Source organism: Ciona robusta, chromosome 9 (assembly GCF_009617815.1).
Source record: "Ciona robusta chromosome 9, ASM961781v2".
NCBI classification, from domain to species: Eukaryota; Metazoa; Chordata; class Ascidiacea; order Phlebobranchia; family Cionidae; genus Ciona; species Ciona robusta.
The window spans coordinates 1,511,130-1,538,706 of NC_143243.1; the positions used below are offsets into that span (position 1 = coordinate 1,511,130).

At 34.4% G+C, this 27,577-nt stretch overlaps 7 protein-coding genes across 11 annotated transcripts; 3 read left to right on the forward strand and 4 right to left on the reverse strand.

Annotated features, from left to right (window-relative positions):
* Positions 1–83: 83 nt before the first annotated feature.
* LOC149730649 (uncharacterized) lies at positions 84–7,033 on the reverse strand. 2 transcript variants are annotated; one of them, XM_089884721.1, is made up of 11 exons: positions 6,884–7,033; positions 6,307–6,453; positions 5,796–5,972; positions 5,061–5,168; positions 4,507–4,659; positions 2,675–2,836; positions 2,199–2,369; positions 1,622–1,777; positions 1,195–1,338; positions 774–920; positions 84–591 (listed from the first exon to the last, which is right to left on the reverse strand). In XM_089884721.1, exons 1-11 carry the CDS (start codon positions 6,942–6,944, stop codon positions 509–511), a joined length of 1,509 nt encoding a protein of 502 aa, XP_089740847.1. In that variant the 5' UTR covers positions 6,945–7,033; the 3' UTR covers positions 84–508. The 2 variants fall into 2 exon arrangements, with proteins under 2 accessions (XP_089740847.1, XP_089740848.1); XM_089884722.1 differs by lacking the exons at positions 5,796–5,972; positions 6,307–6,453; positions 6,884–7,033 and adding an exon at positions 5,461–5,612.
* A 969-nt stretch (positions 7,034–8,002) lies between these two features.
* Positions 8,003–13,876, forward strand: LOC149730650 (protein GPR107-like). Its single transcript, XM_089884718.1, has 14 exons — positions 8,003–8,160; positions 8,431–8,547; positions 8,703–8,753; positions 8,813–8,929; positions 9,190–9,301; positions 9,537–9,763; positions 10,011–10,220; positions 10,639–10,709; positions 10,767–10,884; positions 11,231–11,358; positions 11,892–11,985; positions 12,236–12,319; positions 12,627–12,742; positions 13,157–13,876. The coding sequence occupies exons 1-14, from the start codon at positions 8,080–8,082 to the stop codon at positions 13,272–13,274; spliced, it is 1,644 nt and encodes a 547-aa protein (XP_089740844.1). The 5' UTR covers positions 8,003–8,079; the 3' UTR covers positions 13,275–13,876.
* Positions 13,877–14,123: 247 nt separating this feature from the next.
* Positions 14,124–17,363, reverse strand: LOC149730651 (MOB-like protein phocein). The gene is made up of 5 exons (XM_089884724.1): positions 17,195–17,363; positions 16,773–16,936; positions 16,156–16,365; positions 15,727–15,838; positions 14,124–15,239 (listed from the first exon to the last, which is right to left on the reverse strand). The coding sequence occupies exons 1-5, from the start codon at positions 17,264–17,266 to the stop codon at positions 14,724–14,726; spliced, it is 1,074 nt and encodes a 357-aa protein (XP_089740850.1). The 5' UTR covers positions 17,267–17,363; the 3' UTR covers positions 14,124–14,723.
* Positions 17,364–18,371: 1,008 nt separating this feature from the next.
* Positions 18,372–20,258, forward strand: LOC149730652 (uncharacterized). Of its 3 annotated transcripts, XR_016385691.1 has the most exons (8): positions 18,372–18,612; positions 18,685–18,703; positions 18,798–18,833; positions 18,903–18,929; positions 19,008–19,026; positions 19,158–19,305; positions 19,702–19,866; positions 20,117–20,258. XR_016385691.1 is itself a non-coding variant. In XM_089884737.1 (7 exons), exons 1-7 carry the CDS (start codon positions 18,504–18,506, stop codon positions 19,788–19,790), a joined length of 447 nt encoding a protein of 148 aa, XP_089740863.1. In that variant the 5' UTR covers positions 18,372–18,503; the 3' UTR covers positions 19,791–19,867. The 3 variants fall into 3 exon arrangements, 1 of the variants encoding a protein (XP_089740863.1); XM_089884737.1 differs by lacking the exon at positions 20,117–20,258 and having other exon boundaries at positions 19,702–19,867; XR_016385692.1 differs by lacking the exons at positions 18,798–18,833; positions 18,903–18,929.
* A 594-nt stretch (positions 20,259–20,852) lies between these two features.
* Positions 20,853–22,153, forward strand: LOC149730653 (uncharacterized). The gene has a single exon (XM_089884730.1). The coding sequence runs from the start codon at positions 20,973–20,975 to the stop codon at positions 21,858–21,860; it is 888 nt and encodes a 295-aa protein (XP_089740856.1). The 5' UTR covers positions 20,853–20,972; the 3' UTR covers positions 21,861–22,153.
* LOC149730654 (serine hydrolase BPHL-like) lies at positions 22,033–24,463 on the reverse strand. The gene is made up of 6 exons (XM_089884734.1): positions 24,247–24,463; positions 23,962–24,128; positions 23,549–23,702; positions 23,175–23,329; positions 22,848–22,954; positions 22,033–22,510 (listed from the first exon to the last, which is right to left on the reverse strand). Exons 1-6 carry the CDS (start codon positions 24,335–24,337, stop codon positions 22,414–22,416), a joined length of 771 nt encoding a protein of 256 aa, XP_089740860.1. The 5' UTR covers positions 24,338–24,463; the 3' UTR covers positions 22,033–22,413.
* Positions 24,464–24,883: 420 nt separating this feature from the next.
* LOC149730655 (serine hydrolase BPHL-like) lies at positions 24,884–27,503 on the reverse strand. 2 transcript variants are annotated; one of them, XM_089884735.1, is made up of 6 exons: positions 27,276–27,503; positions 26,584–26,750; positions 26,306–26,459; positions 25,719–25,873; positions 25,442–25,548; positions 24,884–25,221 (listed from the first exon to the last, which is right to left on the reverse strand). In XM_089884735.1, the coding sequence occupies exons 1-6, from the start codon at positions 27,364–27,366 to the stop codon at positions 25,131–25,133; spliced, it is 765 nt and encodes a 254-aa protein (XP_089740861.1). In that variant the 5' UTR covers positions 27,367–27,503; the 3' UTR covers positions 24,884–25,130. The 2 variants fall into 2 exon arrangements, with proteins under 2 accessions (XP_089740861.1, XP_089740862.1); XM_089884736.1 differs by lacking the exon at positions 27,276–27,503 and adding an exon at positions 26,996–27,136.
* Between the last annotated feature and the right edge of the window lie 74 nt (positions 27,504–27,577).

Below are 27,577 nucleotides of genomic sequence, written 5' to 3' on the forward strand. Positions count from 1 at the left end.
GGACTTAACTAGAATCCGTATTATACCGACTGTAGTGAAATTGACTTTCAAAAACTGACTGGTTCTCTTAGATTAAACACGACTTAATAAAAAGGTATTTTATTTGATGATTAAAATTAAACACGGTTATGACTGTGGTTGCTGGTGTAAATAATTAAAAGAATGTAATGTTTTAGTAACTGCCGTGTGGCAGACATTTTGCATATTTTTGGTAATTCAAATTCGTCTTTCTTTAACATATTCAAGAGTCATGTGAGGTTACAATGGAATAACGTACTCTTATAGTAATATGCGATGGAGGTTTATGTTATACTGCATACCAAAGGAATACAATTTATTCCATTGCTGTTTCAGTGGTTTGCGTTTACCGCGAGCCTTTTTGGTGGGGTCTGGTTAAAGTACAGCTCTAATTTCATCCAATAAAAGCAACCAACTACGAATAATTAGAATTAAAACTATAACCCTTTCTACATATAAAATAAGTAGCAACACGAAGATCTTAAAACTACTAGGATACAAGCATCATTGCTGATATCAAAGCAACAAGACTTGTAAATGAAACATGGTGTAATGAAGTCGCCGAATCCTTGACTGTAAAAACAAATGAATAGGTAACGGATAAAAATCTGTGGTCTAAGATGAATATCATGTTTTACCAACAATACACCAACAATCGACCAGTAGCCTTTTAAAATGTATGTTTACCAGGCCGCGTTTGCAGGCACAGTTGATACAAATCTAATTCAAATAAGAGCACTATAATAAAACACTACCTGATCCAAGGTTGCAGCTGTTAGTGGTGCAAGTTTTGTTACAATTGATCAAAGTGACATCTCCATAATTGACATCAACACAGTCGTTTCCAATGTTGTTATAACTACAACCTCTTACTATAGTACGTCGGTAACCGAAGGTGTTGCCTGTGCGAATTGAACTTAATAAGTAAGTAAGACAATCATTATGGCAGTGAACATGAGGTGTATGGATACACCGTGTGTGTCTGGTGCATAAGAAGACACCCATGTTACAAGTCAACATAGTAAGCATCAGGTGTTAATTACAACAACATGTATGTCTGGTGTATGATAAATTGATAATACACCCAGTATGCTATAACAATATAACTCGACGATAAGCATGAGGTGTATGAAAATACTGTGTTTAATTGGAACTTTATACTATAACCGAACCAACTTGTGTCTGAATATTTATTCCGATTCCTGTCTTGGATCGTACAAAACTCATGGTAGGGTTGCTGACAGCTAGATGGCGGTGCTGGGCTTTGAAAGCATCGGGTGGAGAGGGTTGAATTGCATTGCGAACAAAGAGGTCTTGCAGCTTAAATATAAACAATAATCATATTATATGTTTATAAATAAAAACACGCAAAGAGAAATTGCTTTATATAAACTGTTTAATGTCCATATAAAGAGCAAGAATCAAACTCACTGTTGTGTAAGCAACAGTAACTCGTAAGCGGGAATTAGGTGTGTGAAAGAGACCACACATGTTATAAAAGTCGTTTCGCCACCACGAAAGAACAAATAAGTAATATTTGTTTATTTAATAATTAGCAAGCGACAATAACGTTTAGCAAATACATAAATTTAAAAATACTTACGCCATCCGACGTTACAGCCGTCGGATAGGCACGTTTGCTGACACGTGACTTTTTTCAAATTTGGTTGGTCATTTACAGCTGTTGTTGTGCACTGAGCTGTGACGGGTTGGGTTGCGCAGCCACGCGTGACAGAAATAATGGAAACATAGGGATCAACTGTAACAAACAAGTTTATACAATTTTATTCATTTTTTAAGTTTGATTCTAAATAATATATGATAAGGTGGGGTAGGATGGGATTTATTTTCATGCTATTTTCTCGTTCCATTTGGTAGAAAACAAAGAGCATTCAAAGAATTATAAAACTGTATTCTCACCACTTCTATAGACTGTTGTTAGTTGTTTAAAACACGATCAGTATATTTTAATATTATATGTGCTAAATGTGTCCCGTCTTTCCCACCTTATACTATCTTTTAAAAGTAAGAAATAAATTACCAAAACAGAAACAAATATAATTGTTTGGGGTGGCTAAAATATTAGCCTTTACATGATAGCCTATGTCAGTAAAAAGCAAAATATGTCAAAAAATAGATTAAACAAACTGCGGTACTTTTCCTAAGATGTTACCACATACCTTGATATCTGACGTCATTATTCTCCGATAAATAATAAACAACTGTTGCGTCACAATAAGTAGCTGATGATGGACAATACGAACGAGTCGTTTCCGTTTTGCAGTTAGCGTTATCAACAGAGTTGCATATAACACATTGTAGGGGTTGCTTTACAGTCGTGAGCCCAGTAGCTAAAGTACAAATATGTTAAAAGTGGTTTGACTGTACGTAAGGTTATAGTTTTAATGGCAAAAATAATGAAACTACAAATCAATTTTATTTATTTCTTTAAGTACAATAAGAAATTAAAACAGCAAAGAGAAGGAATTTAGCATAAATGTCTTAATTTTTTAAACGTTCCGGTTTAAAACTAAAACTATCTTCGGTGATTTGGGACGTTAAAAAAACGCTGTAAAAAAACGCTAACCAGGGGCATATGTGGGGTGTTGTAAAATCAATATACAAACATGAACAGTAACCTTGTAAAACAACTTACGTGTCCAAGTATTGCAGTTGTTCGTATCACAAGTTGAAATGCATGTATATTCGATGTCGTTTACATTTAGATTATCGGAGCGGGATGAGAAGGCGCACTGGTTCGTAGCAATGTAGGTAGTTGCACATCCCTTCACAATAACACGTCTAACTTCATTGCCATCTGAAAAGACGAAAAATGGTGTGAAAATTTAATTACATTTATTTGTACCGATAAACAGTTTTTAAAAACATCAAGATAGTTTGGGTAACAGGTTAACTTATGTCTATATTCTTCGTATCTTATAGAGTGCTTGACGTATAGGACCTCATACTTACACAGAATAAACACACAATAAAGTTATCGGTTAAATAAAAACGTTTCTGTGCAGCTATACAGTTACGTTAGTCGTATATAGTGTATATTACGATCACTATATGGGTATAAGGGAGGCATGCTGAGAACTTTGGATTTTGGTCAAACCTGGCCTATTACACCAAGAGAGATGGAATAGTTTAACATTTAAAGTTCTTTCGTCTGAAAAACTTCTGTTATCAAGCATAACAGAATACCCACAATATCGCAGCACAATATAAAATTTAATAAAGTGACAGCTGTAACGTTTCTCAAACTTTTCAAGATTGCGTATATTTGATCGCCGGTCATTTATTACTTTCACTGATTAAAATGCCATGCTAACCAAACATAACATATTAGTTCAAGTTGGTAAACCCTTGAACTTATTATAATTGAATTTGTTACAAAACTCTGTCTTTATCAGTAGCATGGAAGAATGAATTGAATCGACCGACTAATAACATTTTACGATCGACACCGGATGTAATAACAGTTAAAGCAGGTGCTATATAGGTAAAATAAATATAATCAAACTATATAATGAATTATATAGGAATATCAGGGATACGCGGCTGAATTTTTAATTCTACGTGGGCGATGTCCTGCAACGTAAAAAGCTATGGAATGGGACCAGAGATTTAGGCCAGTTGTGTTTACCATTTGATTCAACATTGTATGTGTACAAACTATTCTATCCGGGTGGGGGGATCACATGCTATAGCAATAGCGTCCGCTGGAATTTCGGCCAGCATGACCCAAAGGCCTTTTATCTACGAAGGTTAATAATATAGCCTATATAGGTTGACAAGGAAAGATTCCTTTAACATGACGCACGTCGAGAATTTCCCATTACGTTTACTCTCTTCTGTTTACTTGCGGTGTGTATTAAAGGAAAACCAATAAAGCCATAAAACGTCGTTTGCCATTCCAACATAAAAGAAAAACGTCTTAACGCGGCCGTTGCTTGGAAACAAAAATGCTAAGAGACTATACTATGACGTAACAGCAGCCGTTAATCAAATTCCGGCGTAATCGTAAAAAAGGGAAGTAAGATAGAAATAATACGCTCCGTGTTACAGGTTACAATGGAATTTGTGTAACGTCCAGAACAGGTAAACAGTCTTTATCGGTTATAATATACTCGATAAAAGTCCCTTATTTTTACTTATGGTACAAATTTTACTCACAAGAGACAACGATTAAGATTCGATTATATACTGGTATCATCGTGGCCGTTTTTGTCCCTAAGCAAGATAGCCTACCTATAACTACAATTGCTGTTACTCGTTATTCTTTTATATGAGTTGTCTAAATTGTCAACTATACATTAAAAAAAAACAAAAAAAAAACAAAAAAAAACAGGGCAATCCCAAAGTTACATAAGTGATAACTCGTAAGCGCGGATGAGGTGTGTGAAACAGAGCCCCATCAGTGTTATAACGACTGTCGTTGTCCCGACACGCAACGATAAGAAAGTTACATTCATTCATCCTTACTTGGGTCGTATGTTGTAGTTTCTGTGGTTGAGCAAAACTTGTGAGAAGGGTTCGGACAGGTTGTCCCGGTTGTCTTGGTTTCGCATGACGCACCAGTGACGTCACCGTCACATTGAATACACGTCATAAACGATTCAGGATCGGGTGCCACACCTGGTGGGTAAGATGTTTTGTACATTGATCATGTATAAAGTTGTTATGTACCACGTAAGAATTAATCGTATGTGGTATAGAATTATGTGCATAGTAGGGTGGGGAAAGATGGAACACCTTTAGCGCATAATATTACAATCGATATCTAATCATACTTTCTGTGCTTTAAACGATTAACAACGGTTTACGGTAGTCGTAGGGATACGGTTTTATAATTGTTTAATGTTTTTTTTATTGTTTGCTACCAAAACAATTAAGCGACTACTAATCATGAAATGCTCTAGTATAGAAGGAATTTTTTTAATACACTGGGATCCACAGACAAATCGGGTTGATGTCAATATTGGCATGTTACACGTTATAGATTGTGGATTTAAACACATTAAGTTATCTTTACTAACCTGTTGTGCAGTTGGATCCAGTAAATGCAGTGTTGCAAGCGCATTCACCACTGATGTAATCGCATTGACCATTTGGGCCACAGTCAATGTCACATAACTTTAGATTTGCTGTAGATATAAATGTGTTCCTAATCAAATGGACATATTTAAAAAAAATATATATAGTAGGGTGGGGGAAGATGGGGCACCTTTTCATTCCATTTTCTCGTCTCATTTGATAGTAAACAAAAAACATTCAAAGAATTATTAAACCGTATGGTCACGGCTCCCATAGACCGTTCTTAATTGCTTCAAACGTGATCAGGATATTTAAATATTTTGTGATAAAGGTGTCCCATCTTCCCCCACCCTACTATACCCTATATTTTATGTCGGGAAAGACAAGCATCGAGACACGTACCTTGGGTTTTAGGCCACAACAGTTGGCCTATTGCCCTTGAAACCATAACTAAGCATACAAACTGGATAAAATGGCCTATATACCTACTTTATAAACCTTGTTAACTGCAGCTTACTGTAACACTGAATGCGTTTACAACGAAAGGTGAATACTAACACTTAATAATTAAGATGCGGCCTGCGTGGAATTGATTGAGCTCGAAGCGCAACACGTGGAATGCCGTGAGCTATACAGCTAACGGAATAATTTCATTGCCGTAGAGGTATATAAAATAGATATTTAATGTTTAAAGACAATATTAATCGTGATTGGTTCGTTTCAACTGGTTCACTTACCGCTGACTTGTGTGTTGGAGTTATTAGTTCCACTTGAAAAATAACACGTAGCTGTGGTGACGTCAGATGTACCTGTGTATGACGTCACACATTCGTCATCAGCAGGCATGACGTCAGATGATAAATCTTGGTCTCCGGTCGCAAGTTGGCAACCACGAGTAATACTTGTAAGCAGTCCTGTGTAAAATATAAGAAGTGAACCTTTAAAACAATAACAAACAGGCGAAAACACAAATCTTCTCTTCGGCGCCAGGGTACATGAAAACAGAGTGCTCGTCTCTACACTCTCTGACTATAGAGTCTCATTTAATTGCTGTTGCCATTGTGGACGTATGTGACTTTGGAAAATACGTTATATAATTATGTGGTGAGTCGTAAACGGGCAGCACGAGGTGTATGACACAAAACGTGTTAAAACGACGTTACCGTTGCCCGACACGCGAGGAAAAATAAATCACAATCTCATTCATTCAAATAACGTCTTCGTAGAAATGAGAGTAAAATACATTACCGTCATGTAAAATCATGGACGTTTGACAATAAACTGGGAAATCTGCCGGGTATGGACATGCCGAACTAAGGGAGGGCGTTGCATCGTAGCATTCCTTATTTGTTGATGGTGAATACCAAGTGCAAGTAAGACATTTCAATGCGATTGCTGCGAATTAGGAACTGTTAGCGTTAATATTCAAACCTGCTTTGAACAAAATCTTCTTCATTTTAGTTGTTAATTAGGACGCAAGAGAAGGGGCTATAACTCAAATTAAAACATTTATATTTCAAACTAAAAATGTAACTTTCTATTTGTTAGTATTCCTGCACTGGATAGAACGCTCGCCTCCGAACCATTGTGGGCGTACGTGACCATTGGCAAAACATTTAACTGAAATTGCTTCAACCCAGCCCCCTTATCAGCTTATTATGGGTTGTGCAAATTAACGGCCTCAGTTTTATCTATGTTAACGTCTGTCGTTGCCCCACAAAACGAGGATAATTTTACTGTAAACTTTTTTTATAAATAAAATGGCTCAAACCACTATATATATTCCACACATTAAGCTCAAAATATACAAAATAATAATACTCACAAGAATGAAAAGAAACCAATGTAATGCAGACAAAGATCGTTGCCTTTAGTAATCCGCCCATCGTCGTCGTTACGTTCCTTCAAGTGACTGCCAGGTAACACGCCCATATCCTTATGTTAATCTGACAGCGTTGGTAAACATTGTAAACTTTTGATTTGTTTCATTTCTTGGAAAATACCCTCGTTATCCATATGACTAGCAACACTCTGTATATTTATAATCTATGTGTTTGTTCACTTAATATATCTTTAATTATGAAGTGCTCTTTTTTGGGGTAATATGAAGAGAATTGAACGACCTATTTCTACATAGTTGCGCGTTACATATTCTTTTCGTGAAATATTCCATATTCTTTTCGTGAAAAAAATATAAAGGGCCTGCTGTGCAAAATGTCGTGTATTGAATAAGTGTACGGTATCGTAATGGCGGTGTAGCTCAGTAGTTTAAGCGCATATATCGAAGGATACTAGATTCGGTGCTCGCTGCTGCTACCTTTGTGAGCGTGTGTTATTGGGCAAGACAGTCAGTAAAAAGTGTTTATTAAAATTTACGGTCAAATAAATTAAAAATTTTAGTTTATATTTGACGAAGAATTAATTTTTATTTAAATAGTGTCAACTGACATATTTTATGGTGATACGAAATATTACAACTCTCAAGTGACGAGATACCTCATGACGTCATAAAATAGTATCATCTTCAATGTAACTCGTAAACAGGATATATTATCATATATTCAACGAAAACAGATACTTTGAGCGAGCATTTTTACAAATATTGCTAGATTATGTTATTTATAGTTAATAAAACAACATAGAGCATTAGAATTAGCTTTATAAGTATTAGCATCGAACATGCTGGCCACCGAGCCTGCAAGCCGCGTACTTATTATACACTTTACTGCTTACCTTGTAATTTCGTACAATTCTATCTTTACCTTTGTAAAAAAAACTTTTTCAAGAAATATATGGTATTGAAGAGGTGAATTTCTGTTGTGTAAACTATCTGTATATATCTTAAGATTTCAGGTACAACAATGAATGTAACGTAAAACAGTGTTGCACAAACGATTAATTAATTGTTTTTATTTTAGTCAGCCCTAATCATAAGTAACATTTTGAACCACTTTTCTGTATGTAACATTTTGAACCACTTTTCTGTATGTTCGCAGCTTTGATTATTGAGTTAAAAACAAAATGCAGGTCTGTGTTTTATCATTGTTGATATTACTGCAACGTTTTGTAGTGGAAGGCAGAATACATACTTTGGCATTACAGGTAAGAGGGTGTATGTTTAGTAATGTTAAACTATTTATAAGTAGGCATAAACCAGCGTAACTTGCTTATACACTGTTGTTAACTTGTTAGGAGCTTGGGAGTGGCAACTATAAATAAATGATTCAAATTCACACCCACAATAATATAAATACCAAACAACCCAAATTTGTGCTCAGTTTCCACACTTTGCAGTACCACTCGACTGTGGGCATCGGATGGCACATTTTCCACAAGGAAGTTTGTTTTATAACTTGCTTTATTATTTCGCAGAAAGATGAAAGAACTTCAATCCTTCTTAATTCGTTCGGGTATTTAGAAGGAGGCTTCCTTGATATTGGTGTCAGCATGAAATTCCAGCTTTCTGATATTGAAAAACTGCATGAAAAAGTATGAAACACTTATGTACATAAGCGGTCTTGATGTAAAAGTAATGGGTCAAATATGGCCGGAATTTTAAATCTTTGACAAGAACCTCACCCACAAAAACATATTCTAATTATAATTTGGTTCACTTCCACTTTACTTTATGAAAATTTATTTAGGTTGGTTTTACTGTGGATTTATCAAGCAGTGGCAATGCATCAACATATGTTGTAAGTTATTTTAACATCCGATATTTCGTTCAAGTTGTAACGTGTATGTTTTTATAAAGGAACACAATCAATTAGTGCGATCTAACAAATGTATTCTTAATCAAAACGTAATTCAAGAAGAATACGATAATGTTCCACGAGCTTTACTTGTCTATGATAAAGAAGAAACATTGAAGGTAACTTGTTAGTTTTTCTTAGTTTTGTTTTTAATGTGATAGATATAGATGCCAAGTAACTTGACTTGACTCAAATTATTAATGCAACTTTAAAACCGGGGTCAATATGCTTTGACAATCCAAACACGTTTTTAATAAAAAATATAACTTCTCGTATGTGATGCTAATGCATCTTACTATGCCATGATGTTCTTGATATATTTAATGCATGAATTCTAATCTAAAGCGGATTTACAATTACCAACATTGTTTAATTTCAGGTTTATGATCGTGATTTGAACAACTTAACATTCTATGAATGTGCTGATAGTTGGAGAAATACTGGTGATGAAACAACTACAACCGCAGATACAACAAGCAGAACACAAAGAGGTGATTCATAACAGCAAATAATTGTTTTTCAACCATTAGAACTGATCTGGTGACAGTTTTAATTATACTAATTAAATTGATACAAAATTAAATTAGGTTTAACGTTTTCTAATGTCTGCTATAGTCTGTAATATTTTGGAGTGTTTTATTGTAGAGTATAGACATAGAATTATATGTTATTGTACCAGTAGGGTTATTAACTGATACAGACATACCGATATAAAATGTTTTATAGGTAGCACATTAGTAGTGCATGCCCCAACGTTACAAACTGGATTCAAATTCGTTAAGTCCCTCCCTGCCCCCACCTCACACATCGGTGCAACAAATAAATTGGTTGAAATACGAACGAGTTTCTTCTTCCATGTTGACAATCAAGTACAGGAAGGATTGTATGAAGTTTATTTCCGCAACTGTTTGATCCAAGATGATACAAAATCCACGTTGCCGGTTACTATGCATGTAAGTTTGTTGGTGAAGCAAGGAAGCTATTCCTGCTGCAAAGCTTCCTTAAACTAAAAGACAGCTTTAATTCACTTCCTTGTACGGCTTCAAAGCTTGGTTATTCTATGTTGTTAGGTGGAGATTGGCATAAGAATATATGATAATATCCACTATCACCGTAAGAAAAAAAAATTTATGCAAATAATATGATTTAAATTTTCTATGCTCATTCATGGCAAAAATACTTAATGTAAAACATCACCAGGTTAACATAACAGCAAGAAACAAAGGGACTTATCTATCTGCTGGTGAAATAGCTCTCCCCACCATATATGGCGTTATGGCAACCATGTTTTTTCTCACTGGTTTGGTTTGGTTATATGTCTTATGTTCAACTAAGAACCCAGTTTTCACGATTCACTATCTCATGGCTGCACTCATATTCACGAAGGGTCTCTCAATCACATTTCATGCCGTGAGTAGAATATAAGCATTGTTAAATCAATACAGCTTCCTGCATTGTAACAATACAGTATTGTGATGTCATATTTCTGATTAGGTAATCAATACACAGCATTTACAGATAAACTCCTGTAAGCAGTTGTACATGCAACATACACAATATATAGCCCACAGTACATACAATATATTCTATTTATCCTGCTCTACATGATGCTATTATAAATTTATATATACGCCAATTCAATGTTATTGCTACCCCCTTATCTTTTACCACATAAATCAAGCCAAATTTAATACCAAATATATAATATAATATATGACCTTTGAGCTAAAGTAATAAATAATATATTGACCGAATACATAAATATATAAAAATCCCAGCATAAACATTGTATATATAAATAGTTGTTAAAATGTTATTTTTATGGCAGGTTGATTATTACTTTATCGGAAAAGATGGGAAACTTGAAGCATGGGCCATTATTTTCTACATCATTCATTTGTAAGTTTGTTTATGACATCATAGTTAACATTCTAATGTCATAATCTTCATATTCAGGTTAAAAGGAATCCTTCTGTTCATGTGCTTGCTACTTATTGCTACGGGGTGGGCATTTATTAAATACATTTTGAACGACCGAGAAAAGAAAATAATTATGGTTGTCATCCCATTGCAGGTTAGTGTGGGGTGTTTTCATTGTTTAATTATGTAGATGTAGGTACCCAGGCCACCTATAAGTTCAAGGCTAAAAGTATACAATTGGGTTGCAGAAATATAAGGGGGTCAACTTAATACTTTATGATACCACACAAAATAAAGGTAAACCCGACAGCCATATATCGTAATACAGAATAGGTATAATATAATTCCTCTGGCAATTTATTTCTTGAATCTATTTCCAGAGTAAATTGGAAATTCTGGAAATAAATTGCCAGAAACCCCATCAGACATACACCATGCCTGGCAACAACAGTAGTAAATTATATAACATCATATTTACCTATAACATTATTCCCACACAGGTGATCACTAACGTAGCTTACATTATAATGGATACAGAGAAAGGAAATTCATTATACCAATCCTGGGCCAGTGTTATGGTAGCTGTGGATATACTTTGTGTGGCGCTTGTTATTATACCGATTATATGGTAAGATTATCCTAATTACTGATAATACAGAACTTAACAGTTTAACTTATAGTCTGTAGTACAGAAGTGCAATATATAGCAAGATGGGACACCTTTTCATTCCATTTTCTCGACCCATGGTGGTAAACAATGAACATTCATAGAATTATAAAACCCTAACCTCATAACTCCCATTGATTATTGGTAATTTTTTAACACGATCAGGTACTAAAGCTAAAGGTCTCCCATCTTCTCCCACCTTACTACATACTTATATGTGATATGGATTAGATATCACCCAACTTTGCTTCTTAACATTAATTATATTAAAAATACTAAAACATATTAATACATTTGTGTGGCGGTAGATTGTAACAGTATCCCCCAATTTTAGGTTTTAATTTCAAAACACCCCTCCTACTATAATACAGCCACAATAACATAACAATATTATAATTTCATACGCAAATCTAAAATTACATGTAACTATCATACTGTCCATACCACTCACTCAGCATTCACAAATGTCAAAAACATAATATTTGTACATTCAGGTCAATACGTCATTTACAAAGTGCTTCTGAAACTGATGGAAAAGCTGCAATGAATCTTGCCAAGTTAAAACTATTCCAAAACTTCTATGTTCTTGTAAGTAATACTAATATACTACTGTTGGTTGAATTATAACTTAGACATCTATAATACAATTTACAAAAACAATGATAATACAACGTACAACAACAACCCCCCCATAGTGAGCAGGAGGTTATATTTTGTGTGTCTGGTGTATAAGACAACATATATTATATAAATTAATAGTAAGCATAAGGTGTATATAAGCACCATGTAAAAGAAATCTACACATTTAAGTTTCTTATGAACCTATTTTATTTTCCAGATTATATTCTACCTGTACGTTACACGCATAGTAATCTACATTATGAATGGAACGCTTCCATTCCATTACCAGTGGATATTCAACGTAAGTCTATAAATGTTCATTGTAACTCAAATCACCTATTTTTAATACAAACAAAATTGCCCCCCCCCCACTGCAAAATGTAAAAACCTGTAAATAAACAAAGAGTCTGAAACTGATCAATAATTGTAAGAATCAATAAATACAAGGCCTTACTGGCCTTAAAATGGATCGGAAAACAATGAAAAGAAAATGTTATAGGTAACTGTTAGATTTAAGTAATATTAGTCTATTAGAAAGTATTTTAATTTTATTAATAAAATTCTCTTAAAAATCTTATGATAACACAAGCAAACACACACACCTACAGCTCTTCCAAGAACTTGGAGCGTTTCTATTCTTCGTGATCACCGGTTACAAGTTCCGACCTGGATGTAACAACCCGTATCTTCAAGTTCCTCAGGAAGATGATGAAGAAAGTCATGCGTGAGTTTTAACCTATTTTCATCGATCATAAACACCACAGGAGCTGATATTGGGGGGCAAATGGACAAACTTATACTGTTTGCATGTGGCACAGTTCTGAGGCACTGACATGCCAAAAAAAAATGTTATGGGTCCCCATGTAATATTTATATTTTCGAAATTTCTAATTTATTGACTAAATGCCATAGTAACTTTAAAGGGCATGTTTCTAGTCTACTGTTTGCATGTGGCAGAATACAATGGCATTGGCAAGCCGCAGATTCTTTGCCATGGCAAGTTGAAATATATCTGTTGCTGTATTTTCCTAACCAGCCATCAAGGGGGAAAAAAAGAGTCTTGCCATGGCCCCGCCATGCGTGAAGTAACATTCGTTTTATCGTTTATTTATTCTACTTTTGTTTTTCCAATTTCCAGGATTACCAAGTCTGGGATGATGGAGAATGTAAACAAAGTAAACCAGCGTGAAAAAGATGTAGAAGACACAAATGAAGAAGATTCACTTTTACCAAAACAACGCATGAGCGTTGTATAATATTCAAGTTTATAACATGTGCAATATGCAACACTACAACGGCTGTGGACAGTGGTATTTAAAGTGCATAGGGTCGTGTATGGCTAGATAACCACATGCTACTGAATTACAATGAACATGTACACAATATTATCTCGTAACTTAATATTGCTGACTAGTTGTTTTATATTTAAAGCTTAACCGCCGAGCATCAGAGCTTATTCTCACGAAAACACATTGGTAAAAAACCTATTTAAAAATAAACAAAAGGGATAAGTTCCTTTAACCATAGTAACATCCCTGTGTTTAAATGCCAAGTGTGGAACAACAAATCTTATCCCAAGAATTTAGGATATAAATTTGTAAAATGCAGTTTTAAATGGGATTGACGATAAATGTTGGCCAGTAACGGCCACCATACCGATGTTAAGTTCTGTTCTACACATTGCATTTCCATGTTCATTATAGGTAGTGAGAAATATTATATATATTGACGGTATGTGCTTCCATAGTTGCGTTGCTATTTGGAATATTTAACGTTTTGTGCTACCCAGGTATTTGTGCTGTAGTTGTTGGTGTAATAGTTGAGATATATTAAATAAAAGTATCTTCAAGTTTTCCTATTTTTTGTCACTGTGTTCAGTTGAGGTACAACTAACCTCATGCTCACTGTCAAGTTATAACATGAGCGTCTTTTAATACACCAGATATACATGGTGCATTCATACACCTAACAGCTTATACTCAGTAGTTACACAACATGAGAACCTAGCAAAAACGTCTTATTTAATATGCCTCTTTACATTTCTTAATTCACAGCCAAACAAACAACATTAGCAATAGTTACATTCTATATTCATACTCAAGAAAAACCTTTTAAATGTCTAGTGTATTCCACGTGTGGTTATGTCACAAATAGGTTTCATGCAAAACACTTAAAAGCAGCATTGCCAGATATACCGAATGCTTGTGTGCTAAGTATTTATAGTGAAGCTAATCAAATGTTTCTGCGTCATTAAAGCAACGAATAGACCCGCACAGCGCTGTTACAAACTGCAGAATGAATTTATGCTAAAAATATAAATTTAGATTAAACAGAGAATTTTAGTAACAAATAAAAACATTATCTAATATCGATGAAAATTCTATTTATAAACCACAGTAATGACATCATAATTGGGCCCTATATTACAAACAAGCCATTTTATCTTTCTCTAAGTGAGTAAGTACCCATGCTAAGCATTTGTTTAACTAAGTTAATTACCATAAACGTGAAATATATTCAAGATGTGTCAGATCAAATAAAGTAACCATGTTTGGAATATGTTAAACAAAACTTGTAGTTTAAGTATTAATTACCAACCTTTAGTGCTCCACATAATTGATAATAAACATCACAGAAACAAACTAACACAAGATCCAAACTTCATTTCACGATTTCATCTTCAAGATAAAGATCCTCATCTTCTACTAGACCTGATTTTCATCCGGATGTTTTCCCGCACCCTCTTCTGTGGAATCAGGATCAGATTCCTCATTGTTCTCACTTGGAACAACAGTGATGTTAAGTGATTCATCAACTGCATCCGACTTCTGTTCCTCTTCTTCCTCACTTTGCCGAATCATTTCACTCAAACTTGTTCCTTTCATCGGCTTCAAAGTCCCGAAATTTACATCATCACTGTAAGAAAAACCATCCTCAATCTCTGTTCCTCCATCCTCGGGATCAACAGGAGAACCTCCGAACTCATCTTCATTATCATCCGGATCAGGGATGACACCTTCCGGAAGATCCTGGAAGCACGCGATGGTCTTCGGAGCAGAATCCCCCGACATATTTTTCACGATCGTAAACTGCTCAACGGAATTATTGTTGGAGGTGTTCGGGGCCATGTCGTCCATGATTGGCACGATGAGGTTATCACGGGACATAAGATTGTATCGTATCACGAACGTTGTAAAACGTCGACATAAGTAAGTCTCATTCTAAAAAAAATATGGATTTGTTGATTGTTATTAGTACAGTGATAAATTTGAATGATGAATGTAACTTATTTATCCATGCAATGGCGTTGGATAAGGTTACTGAAATATAACCAATTCAGCTTATAAGTTATAACATAAAATATTATTCCTTTTACGATGTTTACATCTAATAGCTTGCATTCACATTGTTTATTTGACGAACATAAAGCATGGGTGTTGGAAAAATGGAACAAATTTGCCTCAAAACCAGCTATACAAGGACTTCATTCAAATAGAATGGGCTACATAATAAAAAGTTAAAAACAACACATGTCTTAATAAATGTAGCAGTCAAGTTGCTCCACCGTGCAAGAGCTGAGAACACTCATCCAAGGAGAAGCAAACATCCAAAAAGCATCACATATTTGCTTGCACCATAACAATATAAAAAGGTTTCCCCCACCCATACAGACTGTTTGGAAAATATATGATTCGCCATTTTATTTACCTCGGACTCATCAAATATGTGCCGATGATGGTAATAAGCGTGCGAAAATATTCGGTAAACTCTTCGACAAACTGAACCAAGTTTTGCAACGGATGAATCTTTTATACTAACTCTGTAATCAATTAAAAATATCCTATAAACTCGTGAAAGACTAGTAGTAGTATCTATTTAGTATGTTGACAAAAAAAAACAGCTTTAAGATGGTGTGGCCTCGTCCTAAGATCCTATACAAAGTAGCTTTGCAACATTTTTGTGGGACACTTAAATACTAGTATCAGTCATCAGATTACTGTTATGCATTGCCTAATGCACCAGTTGCCTACCAATTATAAATATTTGTCAAATCTAAAATCAAATAAAACCACACCTTTGTTGTAAGTTAAAATATAAAAGTCTATTAGTAAGTTATCAGGTTTTCCCTTCACACACCTGCTTGGGAAATACTTGTTGCTGTTTAACAGACAAGCTGCTCCGTCCAATGTATGTCTTGTATAATCAATAGCCGGGCATTCCTTTGGTGTTTTATGTGCAGCACATAGAAATATCCATTGTTCGGTTGCCGTCATTTGAGAGCAAGTCATGGGCGTACATTCAGCTTGTAGTTTGATCGCTAAGCCATTCAATTCCAAACAAAACTGTCTGTTGACATAAATCAAACATAAATGTGAATCCTAAATACAATACAGGTCAAAAAGGCTTACCAAAATTTTTCACAGGTTTGGAGTTATGGTTAAGAATAAAACAAGTCAAAGGCAACAGTAATACATAGACCATACAAGATACAGCCTTCCTAATAAATCTGTGCATCATATAATATTGAGCAATGTATGACACTAAACATTCATCAAGTAGCAAAATATGGTGTATTATGTTTCTACAATACCATTACTTCTGACATGCATATGTGCAATGCTCCTATTTTGAGCATAGCAAAGAAAAATAACCACCAAACTAACTTAAGCTAAAAAATAGGGTAACATAGGTTATGTTATACATTATGAAATGTCTGTACCATGGTCTACACACGTAAGAATAACAAAACCAACCTAAGTTGTTCGTATTTCCACACCCCTTCATCTTGACCTGGTGGTGCCGTTAATATTGTTTCTGTGTCTGTAAAATCTTGTCGAATAGTTTGTTGAATATATTGTTGGACAGCTAACGTGCTGTCCATCTCGTCAAAACTTTGAGGGGACCATTTGTAAAAATCCTGAAAATAGCAAAAAATAATGTAATTATTATAAAGTTAAACTATCTTTGGGATATTTTAGATTGTAGCGAAGTTTTTACAGTTTTGGTTCATTGTTTAACTAACTTGCATCTGTGCATCAGATGTGTAACTAAACGTTTGTAAACCATAAGAAATGCCATTAGCCTATAATAGACCTAAAGTGCAAACACAAACAGGCAATGAATGAAATCTGTTTTTCTGCAATAACAAAATATGAAACAAAATCAATTCAAATACCTCAGCTTTAGTTCCAGGCGGGTTTCGCCTTACCACTTGCTCAGGATCCATTGCTGAACCGCTAGACACCATTACAATGCAATAAACATAGCCAAGCCTACTTAAATCAAAAAAAAAGTTTTTTTCGCTTTTATTTGTTTATTTAAGTCTAAAGTTAAAGAAATTGCGGTTAGATATGTCAGATTTATAATCCAAAAGGTTGACGGTAATATTCAAAAGATATTATCGAATTTAAACCTTTCCCGACTGTTATCAATACATAAGCAAGTTACAAAATACATTTCTTTTAATCTAAATTATATAAAAATAAAATCTCTGTAAAAGACGAAATACACACAGCCGCCCAATGCTGCGGAAACAGTGGAATAGGAAAATTTCCGAACAGAAAGTAAATCCGTAAATTTCTGGGGAGAAAATAAATTGAATATTTTGTAAATATTTTAAATTATTATTTTTAAATATACACTCCTTTTCTTTTTAATCTTATTTTAAAGCGCTTTTATAAGTTTTTCTACAAACTTAAGCTTTTAGCAATTACTACATCCCATGCGTTTTAATAACTTCCTCTAAAAACCGCGAAAACTAGCTTTAGCGGTTCCCACTTTAACCCTACCGGCGAGCCGGGATCATAGAAACATTAAATATTCAAATCTGCAAGTCATCATTAATTCTGACAAAATTCTTAACTCGAAATTCTTAGCGGTCTGCGACAAGGTGTGGTATGATTTCTGGTTAAGAATTTTCTTGTGTAACAGGGTGTGTCGTGCTAAATGTTAATGTTTTGTTATTGGAAAAAATTAAAAGTTTTCACGTGTGACAGGGTGTGTTATTCTAAATGTTGAGAATTTTCTCGTGTGGCAGGGTGTGTCGTGCTAAATTTTATTGTTTTGTTTTTAGGAAAAGTTAACAGTTTTCACGTGTGACAGGGTGTGTTATTCTAAATGTTGAGAATTTTCTCGTGTGGCAGGGTGTGTCGTGCTAAATGTTAATGTTTTGTTTTTGGGAAAAGTTAAAAGTTTTCTCGTGTGATAGGGTGTGTTATTCTAAATGTTGAGAATTTTCTCGTGTGGCAGGGTGTGTCGTGCTAAATGTTAAGATTTTTTTTTTGGAAAATGTAAGAGTTTTCACGTGTGACAGGGTGTGTTATTCTAAATGTTGAGAATTTCTTCGTGTGACAGGGTGTGTCGTGCTATATGTTAAGATTTTGTTATTGGGAAAAGTTAAGAATTTTCTTGTGTGAAAGGTTGTGTCGTGTTAAATGTTAAGATTTCGTTCCAACTTTTTGATATAGAAATTGACTGCATTTTAGATGGAAAATAGATTTGATTTTCGATTTAGTAACGTAGCATTTTTTAGCAGTTCAAACAACCCCAGCCCAACCCCAACAAACCCTACTCCAACACCAGCAATCCCAAACCGTAAGTCTTTGGTTTCCAAATTGTGTTACTTTGTAATTGCGGACTGTTGTTAATCATTTTTATTTTTTGTAGAACACAAAAGAACAAGAAAGTAAGTATAAGTTTTAAACAATTCTTTTTTGTTTGTATGTTAGTGGCAATAGTTTTATATATATATATATATATATATAATTTAATTTTTTCAGATATATCGGCAAAAGCCGATTTGAGTTTTTGCAATGGTAAGTGATAATGATGTTTTTGTTATAACTTATAATATTTAAACATTTAAACTGTCTTAACTTTTATAGTAAAGGAGTTATTCCGGAAGGAAAAAAGTAAGTATAATTTATATCTACAGTGTTTAACTAAATTGCAATTGTTGTACTAAATGTAATTGTGTATTTTTCTTTCAGATGGATTCCCAAACATATAGTAAGTTATTTTTGCAGACATGGAAAGAAATTGTTAAACCTTAATTTGATGTATATTTTATAACAATTTTTGTTTTTATGGTCAAGTACCTCTATTCATGTAAATACTTATATCTCGTTTTTGTACTGCAGTGGAATAAAGGACCTCCAAAACGAGCAGCAGGCGTAGGCTCTGCTCCAGGGCCTCTGCTGCCCGCCGCTCCAGGGCCTCTGCCACCCGCTGCCCCAGAGCCTCTGCTGCCAGCCGCTCCAGGGCCTCTGCTACCCGTCGCTACTGCACGTAAGCCAGATAAAACTGCCCTTTTTCTGTCTCCAACACCATTATCTGTTTTTTTGACCCATCTTTCCCACTCCTGTTCTCGATGGAAGTCACATAGAAGAACTTTGCAATCTGGTGTAAAATTTCTTCAGCATTATAACCTTATTCAGTTCAAAAAACAAACATTGATTAACATTAGTTTATTAGATATTTTCTAGGATGAAAACTAAGTCAAAGTATTTAACAACTTTTTCCAAGACATAAATTTCATACAATGGTTTATAAATATAAACTAGTATCCCAGTTCTGGGTATATAGGATATTATTTTAACTGTAAGTAAATAAGGTTTAAAAATTTTAAAATTCAGTACTACACTAGTATACCTTGAAAAGTATCTTCCACTGCATTTATTTCAGCTTCACATTTGTCTGTCATGAAAAATTTTGGATTCCAGCCAGGTGTCCAGATCTTTATCATTTCAAGGGCCTCTGTGATGTCAGATTGACGCTCATTTTGTGTCACAAAACATGCAACAACTTGATAATTGACATTGGTCTTTATGCACAAGAAGAACAATGGCAGTGCGTACTTTGATGTCTTATAAGTTGCATCCAGAAGACAAATATCTTGGCCATAACGTAGCAAAAGTCTTTTTTGCCATGCTGTCTGGTATATAAACAACAATGTTTGTTTTGAATCGAAATCGAAATCTAAAAATACGAACATTAAGTTTAAGATGTATACGTAACAACATATATATAAATATAAAATATATGTTATATATAATTTATCAGTTTACAAACATTGCCTACCATTTTTTTCTTTTTTCAGGAAAACAAACTTGGTGAGGGTTTCTGTTTCAAAATCTTGAATGGCAACAGTAGCTTCCTGGAAAGTCTTAAACTTCAAGATTTGACCAGATTTGTCGTTGTGTGAAGTTTTTTTCACCAAAGTATGATCCTTTACAGTTAAAACAGATGAAGAAGCATCTCCTGCATCTTTCCCAAATAAGAAGTGACATTGTGAAACTAAATTTCACATTAATTTTAAAGGAAACCTAAAAAATATCGGAACTTACATTTTGAGCAACTGAGTATTTGGTTGAATTCTTATCTTCAAAGTAAAATCAGTTCCTTCTTTCAGTAAAATCAATTTTAATATTACTATGTAATTTTTTCTTAACTGAAAAACGTAGAAATCTGAATTAGTTATAGAGAGTAATGCATAAACATTCTCATTCTGTCACTTTTGAAATACGGAGAAAATTCTTAACTTTTCCCAAAAACAAAATATTAACGTTTAGCACGACACACCCTGCCACACGAGAAAATTTTCAACATTTAGAATAACACACCTTGTCACTTGTGAAAACTGTTAACTTTTCCCAATAACAAAACATTAACATTTAGCACGACACACCCTGTTACACAAGAAAATTCTTAACCAGAAATCATACCACACCTTGTCGCAGACCGCTAAGAATTTCGAGTTAAGAATTTTGTCAGAATTAATGATGACTTGCAGATTTGAATATTTAATGTTTCTATGATCCCGGCTCGCCGGTAGGGTTAAAGTGGGAACCAGCTTTAGCGCGGGAAAAGTGGAAGCTTGTTTTGGTTGTAGTTTAATTGGTTTTGTGCTGTTTTATCATTGACTTTCTTGCTGTTGCAGGAATTTAATCATACCAATGAGTTCTCCTCTTAATGGACGCGTCGGTAAGCGAATATGTCGGTCTGACGAAAAGGAAGAATGCGGTGGCTTTGTAATTGAGAATGGTATGAGAACAGCGAAGTTTTATGAACCTTCCAAAAAGGATGACCTACGTAGTCCCTTACGTCATACCCAGGATTATGATGACGCAAGAAAACAGAGCAGCAACACAAAGAGGTATTCCAGTGGAAGAAAACGAAAAACTGGATCACTGGAGTCGCGTTTTTCGCCGAAAAAATCGGCTGGTAATAATTTGAAAGAAGAAAAAGTTTTGGATAGAAAAGCAAGTAGTAGTGACTGGTTTGATCAAGTTGAAAAATCCAATGAGTTGGAGGAAGAGGCAATCAAGCATAAGCAAATTTTAACTGAGAAAAGATCTGCAAGATTAAGTGAATGTGAATCAAATGGCACCATTCCTTTGCTTGAGGAAGTTGCAGTTGAAGAAGACAGTGTAGTTCTAATGCGACGTGAAAAACAAATCGAATACGGAAAAAACACAATTGCATATGACAACTATACCAGAGAAATCCAAAAGCACAAGAGAACGAAGTTCCACCCGAGAACACCTGATAAGTTTGCGAAATGCAGTCGCAGATCCTGGGATGCCCAAGTTAAAATATGGAGAAAGGCGTTGCATAATTGGGAAGAATACACAGAAGACAGAAAGAAAAAATTCCAAGCCAAGATTGATGGTACAAACGACAGTCCATTAAATAAGGATGGAAAAATGGTGAATTCTGAAGGTTGTAGTTACAAATATGTCATACCTGTTGGAGAACCTCTTGGTAAAACATCTGATGATAAATTTAATGAAGATGATGTTCTGCATCTGGACTTGGATGAAGGAGATGAGGACTTCTTGTGATCATTCTTTTAAAATTGCTTTAAATTCCATTTTAATGTTGTATTTGTATTCAACACTCTTAGTGTGTTATTGTAATTGTACAGCAGTAGTCATTGATGTTACTTATTCTCATTAATGAGCTTTGTTGAAACCTTTTGTTTGTTATGTATCTCTTTTTGTTTAGTATGAACCATTTTTATTCATTGTTTTTGATTTATTGCAGTTTTAACTGTTTTCCAAAAATACTTGGCTACACTATATTATAAATGAAGGCTCAAATGTTTTAGTTAATAAAAATTCTTGTCTTTAAGCCATTTTCCATATCTAATTAGTAATTATTTTTGCTTCAAATGCAGGTATAAAACAAGATCATACATAAGTAAATAAAATGTAAAATCAACAACCTCAGCGACCATAAAACTTACATCAGAATATAAGATACATCATTATAGGCAGGTGGTAAGCAGTTCAGGCTCACTAGTAAAGTAAGGTTCTTATTGCACACAAACAGAACATTTAATTATTTTATAAATAATCCCGTAAATGCTAGCCAGTATAAAGTTGCTTTATAAAGTTAACTTGATTCCAGCAGAAATTGTTGCGCAATCTTATTAAAATCATCTGGAAATTGTAAGTGAAGAGAATGTTCCCCATTCTCCCAAAGCACCAACCTTTAAATAGATTTGTATCAAGAAACAATATACTGAAGGTGGAAGTGTTAAAAATAACATAAAAATAAACTGTTAAATATATTATGGATAAGAAATAGTTGGAGATGTTGCAAATAATAAGAAATAGCAAATAAAAGCAGCAAGCGGGCATTAAGTATCATTGTATAATAATTCAATCTTAAAGTTAATTTAAGCGATAATCTTAATCCTAGAAAATTTGTTAAACCTCTAATATTTTTAATAACCACTTTAAACCATTAACTTCTTTACAACATTTAAAAACTTAAAAAGAAATCATTTTAAAATATCTTCACCATTTAAACTTTATTTTTAGTACCTTGAACCAGCAATATTTTTATGCATATGATCTGCATGTATCTTTACCACAGAAACATCCTTTAATCCATGTAAGATGAACGTTGGAGCTGTTACTTTTGGAAGACACTAAAGATTTTAATGATAACACAATTAAGTTGTAGACATCATAGTAATATACTGCATCTTAAACATTAGGACATATACGAACTCTTCGCATGTTACAATCATATTATGGTGATATATACAAGTATTTTTTCCTCAGTTCATCGGAAACATCAAAAATAAAGGCGAAATAATAGAAACAATAAGAAACATCCTATATATATATATATATATATCCTTTTACCTTTGAACATAAGTCAATATTTCCTTCACTATCTTTATCCATTTGATGAAAAGAAGCCGCCCATGCTCGTGTTAAATAAGTGAAATATTCTTTTCCATAATAATCAAGAGATGGGTCAGAATATTCTGGGTCTTCACATGCGCTATTGCTGCTGTCTAAGATAAAATAAAACGTTAAATTCTTAAGTCATACACCAATTTCAATATAACAATGCCACATAAATAAGATATGAATGAATGCTAAAAACGACAGTCGTTATAACATGGGTGTTGATACACCTCTTGCCAGCTTACGAGTACCCATGTAATATGAATTGTGGGTGATATGATATTGAACATGATAACCATTAATTCCTGGCGAATTTTCATACTTACTGTCATTTGATTGTAACATCTCAGGCGGGCACATTGCATTTCCACCCCACATCACGATTCTCCTGATTCTATTGGGCTGTTTAGCCGCAATTATGCAAGCCACTATTGCCCCGTCACTCCAGCCTAATATTGAGTATGATGTATAACCAAGTTTCTGTGTATAAGGTGCATGATATTCAAAATGTTTTGTTGACCAGATAATTTCATATTTATAGACTCCTAAAGTCCCAAAAAGATTACAAGCTACAATATGCATAAAACACAAAACAGAATGATGAGTGTAACTAGTTTAATCTCCCCGGGCAACTACAGTCATTATAACACTTGTGTTATGTTACATACATCCCAAGGGACATCTAAAAATAACTCCTAAATGTTGCATATTACAGCTTTCAAAAAAACAAATGCATCACCTCCATTAGAGCAATTGCATCGTCAGCATCAATATAATAAAAGTCCTTTGGAAACACTCGCTTTGGTGGCCTTGATTGACCATAACCTCTCGGATCCCAACTAATCAAAGTAAACTTTTTCTTGTCAAAACCTTGAATTTGAGGAGTAAAATGGAGCTGGCCAAATCCTATTTAAAATAAAATAAAGTGTACAGTAATAAGCAAACAGATTTGGTTTTAATCTCTTTGTAATAAACAACTTGCCAAGTCGGCAAGTTTAAAACTTTTATATTAGTAAAGACTCACCCAAACCTCCTGGTAGTAGAAGCACAACGTGGTCACCCGTTCCGTGTTTCTGATAAAACAGTTCCACTCCATTTACGCAAGGTTTGCTCATTTTAATTGCACTTAAAGGCTGAGGTTAAAAACGAATAAGTTTGGCTGTACGTGATAGTATAAGTGTTCTCTTGTAAAATACCGCAAATTCCTGCACGTATTTTAACGCTGAACGCGGCAACAACTGTCTGCGTGTAGCGGCGGCTGAAATAAAACACTCCGTGCGGTCACGACAGTATACCATTACTCTGTTCGTGATAACACATGATGCTACATTTTAACTTTCACCGGAACCAATACTAAGACAAGCCTGCGCGGCACGTACCAAAGTAATGCAACGCATATTACTATTCTTTATTGCTTCTATAACTATCAAATTAATTAAATCAACTAAGAAAAACGATTTTGCCACTAAACGACATTCGCTAATCAAATTTCAAACAACTAAACTGCACTAATAATACTCACTGGGTGGATCACAGGAATAGAGTTTGGTAACTTCGATTACCAGGAACGCAAGTTGTAATTGGGTAGCTGGCAGCGCTAATATTAGCACTTATAAATCTGATGTTGCTAACTACACTTATAAAATACAGTATAAAGAACATACGCCATGTGTTGTATATTGCAATAGAAATGATCCAAAATGCAGAAAAAGGTTATATTTTGCAGTAGGCCACTGTACAGTATGTTATTATGCACAGTGTACACCACAGCCTACTGGAGATATCTCTAGGCCATGTGTACACCAAACACACCCAACACAAATATTAATAACAAAATACACTAAATAAATGAAGACAACTGAGTTTTTTGATTAGTTAAAACAGCTGTTACATTGTAAAATGAGTTCTTTACTCAAGAAGAAACTCCTGAGCAAGCCGATTAAATTTCTCTGGGAATTGTAAGTGAAGATGGTGGTCTCCTTCATCAAATACTACCAACCTAAATAAAAAGTTTCATTTTGAAATAGTTTCTAAACTGATAGGTGCATACAACACATAACAACAAGCCACAGCCCGCACGCCAAATTTACATGGATAAGTATGTACTATAGACTTATCAACAAATATTAATAATTGCATATTTAATGCAAAACAAATACTTTTGTAAAAATCTCTTTATAAAATATAAACCGATTGAATGAGTAAATGTTATATATTACTTTGAATCCTTTATTTTCTCAAGAAAGAAGTCTGCATGCATCTTTACGACCAACCCATCTTTCATACCATGTATAATCAATGTCGGCGCTTTTACATCAGAAAGATACTATAAAAATATTGAAATTTTTGACATTAAAGCAGACTAAGTTTGAGTTCTCTTGTAATTGTAAGTTTAATTACACCATGAAATATTTATATACTTAATAATAATATACTTATTTAAAAATTTCAATGAAAAAGAAAACATTCAATAAGCAAGCATCAATATACACGTACTTCTGAACAGATGTTAACATTCCCTTCACTGTCTTTATCCATAGTTTTAAAACTTGCGCACCATGCTTTTAATATGCAGTCAAAATACTCCTTTCCATAATATTTCAATAAAGGACCAAACGCATCTTCACTCCAAATAGATCCATCATGTAGGCCTGGAAGTAGATTTATTAAACTATATTTTGTATCTAACAAATATTTTATGCTGCAAACATCTGCTGCTTGGCAAAGGGGTTAACACGCTTGCCTGTAACCCAGAGGAAATGGGTTCAAGGCTCGTCGCTACCACCATTGTGAGCGTATGTGTCCTTGGGCAAGACACTTAACCGCAATTGCTCCAACCCAGTGGTCACTAATGGGTTGTCCAAATTATCAGCCACACATAAAAAGTGAAAAATTCCCCCCAAAAGTGATCACCTACAAAGTAGCATACATGGTAACTTGTAAGCTGGCACTAGCTGTATGAACACCCATGTTATAATGACTGTCGTTTTCTGGCCACACAAGGATAAAGTAAGTTACATTCATTCATTCATTTAAACACATTAATATAATGTTTTTTTCATATGCCACAAACACATTTTTACCTTGGTATACTACCATCATATCTGGTGTACAGAATGCATTTCCACCCCATTTGACTATTTTTCTAACTTTCTCACTTTTCTTAGCACCAATTATAGCAGCTAATATTGCTCCATCACTCCACCCCAACAAAGAGTATGATTCATATCCAAGTTTCTAAGGGTAAAAATTGTTAAGAAAAACTTGTAGCCCATGTCCAATATATTCGTTCCAATATAATTTACTAGGCGGTTTTAAATATAATTTCCTTACGTGAGAAGATCTACAAACATAAACGAACCTCCATGAGAGCAATTGCATCGTCGGCATCAATATAATAAAAGTCCTTTGGAAATACTCGCTTTGGAGGCCTCGATTGACCATAACCTCTCGGATCCCAACTAATCAAGGTAAACTTTTCTAGATCAAAACCTTCAATTTGTGGCTTGTAATGGATATTACCAAAACCTATAACAAAGTAGTGACCGGTAAGCAAAATGTAACGCAAGTGTTTTAAACACGACATGATTTAAACCGATTAATAGATCCACTCGGTAAAACAATTACAAATTCCCTGAAAAATTGTTAACAATACTGCCCAACACTGTTGTCTAAAGACTGTTTCAGCTTTATTATTTTTTACTCGGCGCCGTAGCACATTCGGTTAGCTCGCATGTCTCTCCAAAATAATAACTACCCGCAAAGTAACATACTTGGTAACTCGTAAGCTGGTACGAGGTGCATGAAGCAGAACAGCTGTGTTTAACGTATGTCGTTTTTCGGTCATGTGAATTCGAACACCACTTAACCACGTTTATCAACCTAATTTAACCGCGCGCGGGATAAATGTTTACAACCGAAATCGTATATATATTTTTTAAATACTGGGGGCTATACTTACTGTAAGAAACATCTGACAGTGACACCGTATTTAATTCTTCTGTGGCAGAGTTTAAAAAATATGAAATAAAAAAATAATAAAATTATACTTACCCAGCCCTCCACAAAGTAAAAGAACCACATGTTCTCCTGTTCCAAATTTCTGATAAAACAACTCGACGCCGTTCACGAATATTTTGCTCATTTTAACTTAACAACAATTTACTGCAATTCAATTTAATACAAACGTCAAGGCAGATGGCTACGCCTATATTGTCAATCTATAATTGGCTGCACTCTGTTAAAATATTCTCGTTTTTTCTGCATGTCGCTGCAATCAATGCCAGTTTACCAAGTGACTGCGCCTAAAGCAACTTAATATGGCATGAGCGAGTGGGTAGCCAACCGTCAAACCG

Excerpts from the sequence above, each read along its gene's own strand:
- LOC149730651 (XM_089884724.1), bottom strand. The coding sequence starts at position 17,266 with ATGGTGTCTAGCGGTTCAGCAATGGATCCTGAGCAAGTGGTAAGGCGA. Across the intron at positions 16,366-16,772 it reads TGGAAATACGAACAACTTAG|ACAGTTTTGTTTGGAATTGA; the intron begins GTTGGTTTTGTT and ends TTATGTCAACAG. Across the intron at positions 15,240-15,726 it reads ACATATTTGATGAGTCCGAG|AATGAGACTTACTTATGTCG; the intron begins GTAAATAAAATG and ends TATTTTTTTTAG.
- LOC149730654 (XM_089884734.1), bottom strand. The coding sequence starts at position 24,337 with ATGAGCAAACCTTGCGTAAATGGAGTGGAACTGTTTTATCAGAAACAC. Across the intron at positions 22,955-23,174 it reads ATATTGACTTATGTTCAAAG|TGTCTTCCAAAAGTAACAGC; the intron begins GTAAAAGGATAT and ends TAAAATCTTTAG. Across the intron at positions 22,511-22,847 it reads AAAAATATTGCTGGTTCAAG|GTTGGTGCTTTGGGAGAATG; the intron begins GTACTAAAAATA and ends ATCTATTTAAAG.
- LOC149730653 (XM_089884730.1), top strand. The coding sequence starts at position 20,973 with ATGAGTTCTCCTCTTAATGGACGCGTCGGTAAGCGAATATGTCGGTCT.
- LOC149730650 (XM_089884718.1), top strand. The coding sequence starts at position 8,080 with ATGCAGGTCTGTGTTTTATCATTGTTGATATTACTGCAACGTTTTGTA. Across the intron at positions 12,320-12,626 it reads ATTACCAGTGGATATTCAAC|CTCTTCCAAGAACTTGGAGC; the intron begins GTAAGTCTATAA and ends ACACACCTACAG. Across the intron at positions 12,743-13,156 it reads GATGATGAAGAAAGTCATGC|GATTACCAAGTCTGGGATGA; the intron begins GTGAGTTTTAAC and ends TCCAATTTCCAG.
- LOC149730649 (XM_089884721.1), bottom strand. The coding sequence starts at position 6,944 with ATGGGCGGATTACTAAAGGCAACGATCTTTGTCTGCATTACATTGGTT. Across the intron at positions 5,973-6,306 it reads GTCCATGATTTTACATGACG|GACTGCTTACAAGTATTACT; the intron begins GTAATGTATTTT and ends TATTTTACACAG. Across the intron at positions 921-1,194 it reads GAATAAATATTCAGACACAA|GCAACACCTTCGGTTACCGA; the intron begins GTTGGTTCGGTT and ends CAATTCGCACAG.
- LOC149730655 (XM_089884735.1), bottom strand. The coding sequence starts at position 27,366 with ATGAGCAAAATATTCGTGAACGGCGTCGAGTTGTTTTATCAGAAATTT. Across the intron at positions 26,460-26,583 it reads ATGCAATTGCTCTCATGGAG|AAACTTGGATATGAATCATA; the intron begins GTTCGTTTATGT and ends TTTTACCCTTAG. Across the intron at positions 25,222-25,441 it reads GAGAAAATAAAGGATTCAAA|GTTGGTAGTATTTGATGAAG; the intron begins GTAATATATAAC and ends CTTTTTATTTAG.
- LOC149730652 (XM_089884737.1), top strand. The coding sequence starts at position 18,504 with ATGGAAAATAGATTTGATTTTCGATTTAGTAACGTAGCATTTTTTAGC. Across the intron at positions 18,834-18,902 it reads CGATTTGAGTTTTTGCAATG|TAAAGGAGTTATTCCGGAAG; the intron begins GTAAGTGATAAT and ends TAACTTTTATAG. Across the intron at positions 19,306-19,701 it reads GCTACCCGTCGCTACTGCAC|CTTCACATTTGTCTGTCATG; the intron begins GTAAGCCAGATA and ends CATTTATTTCAG.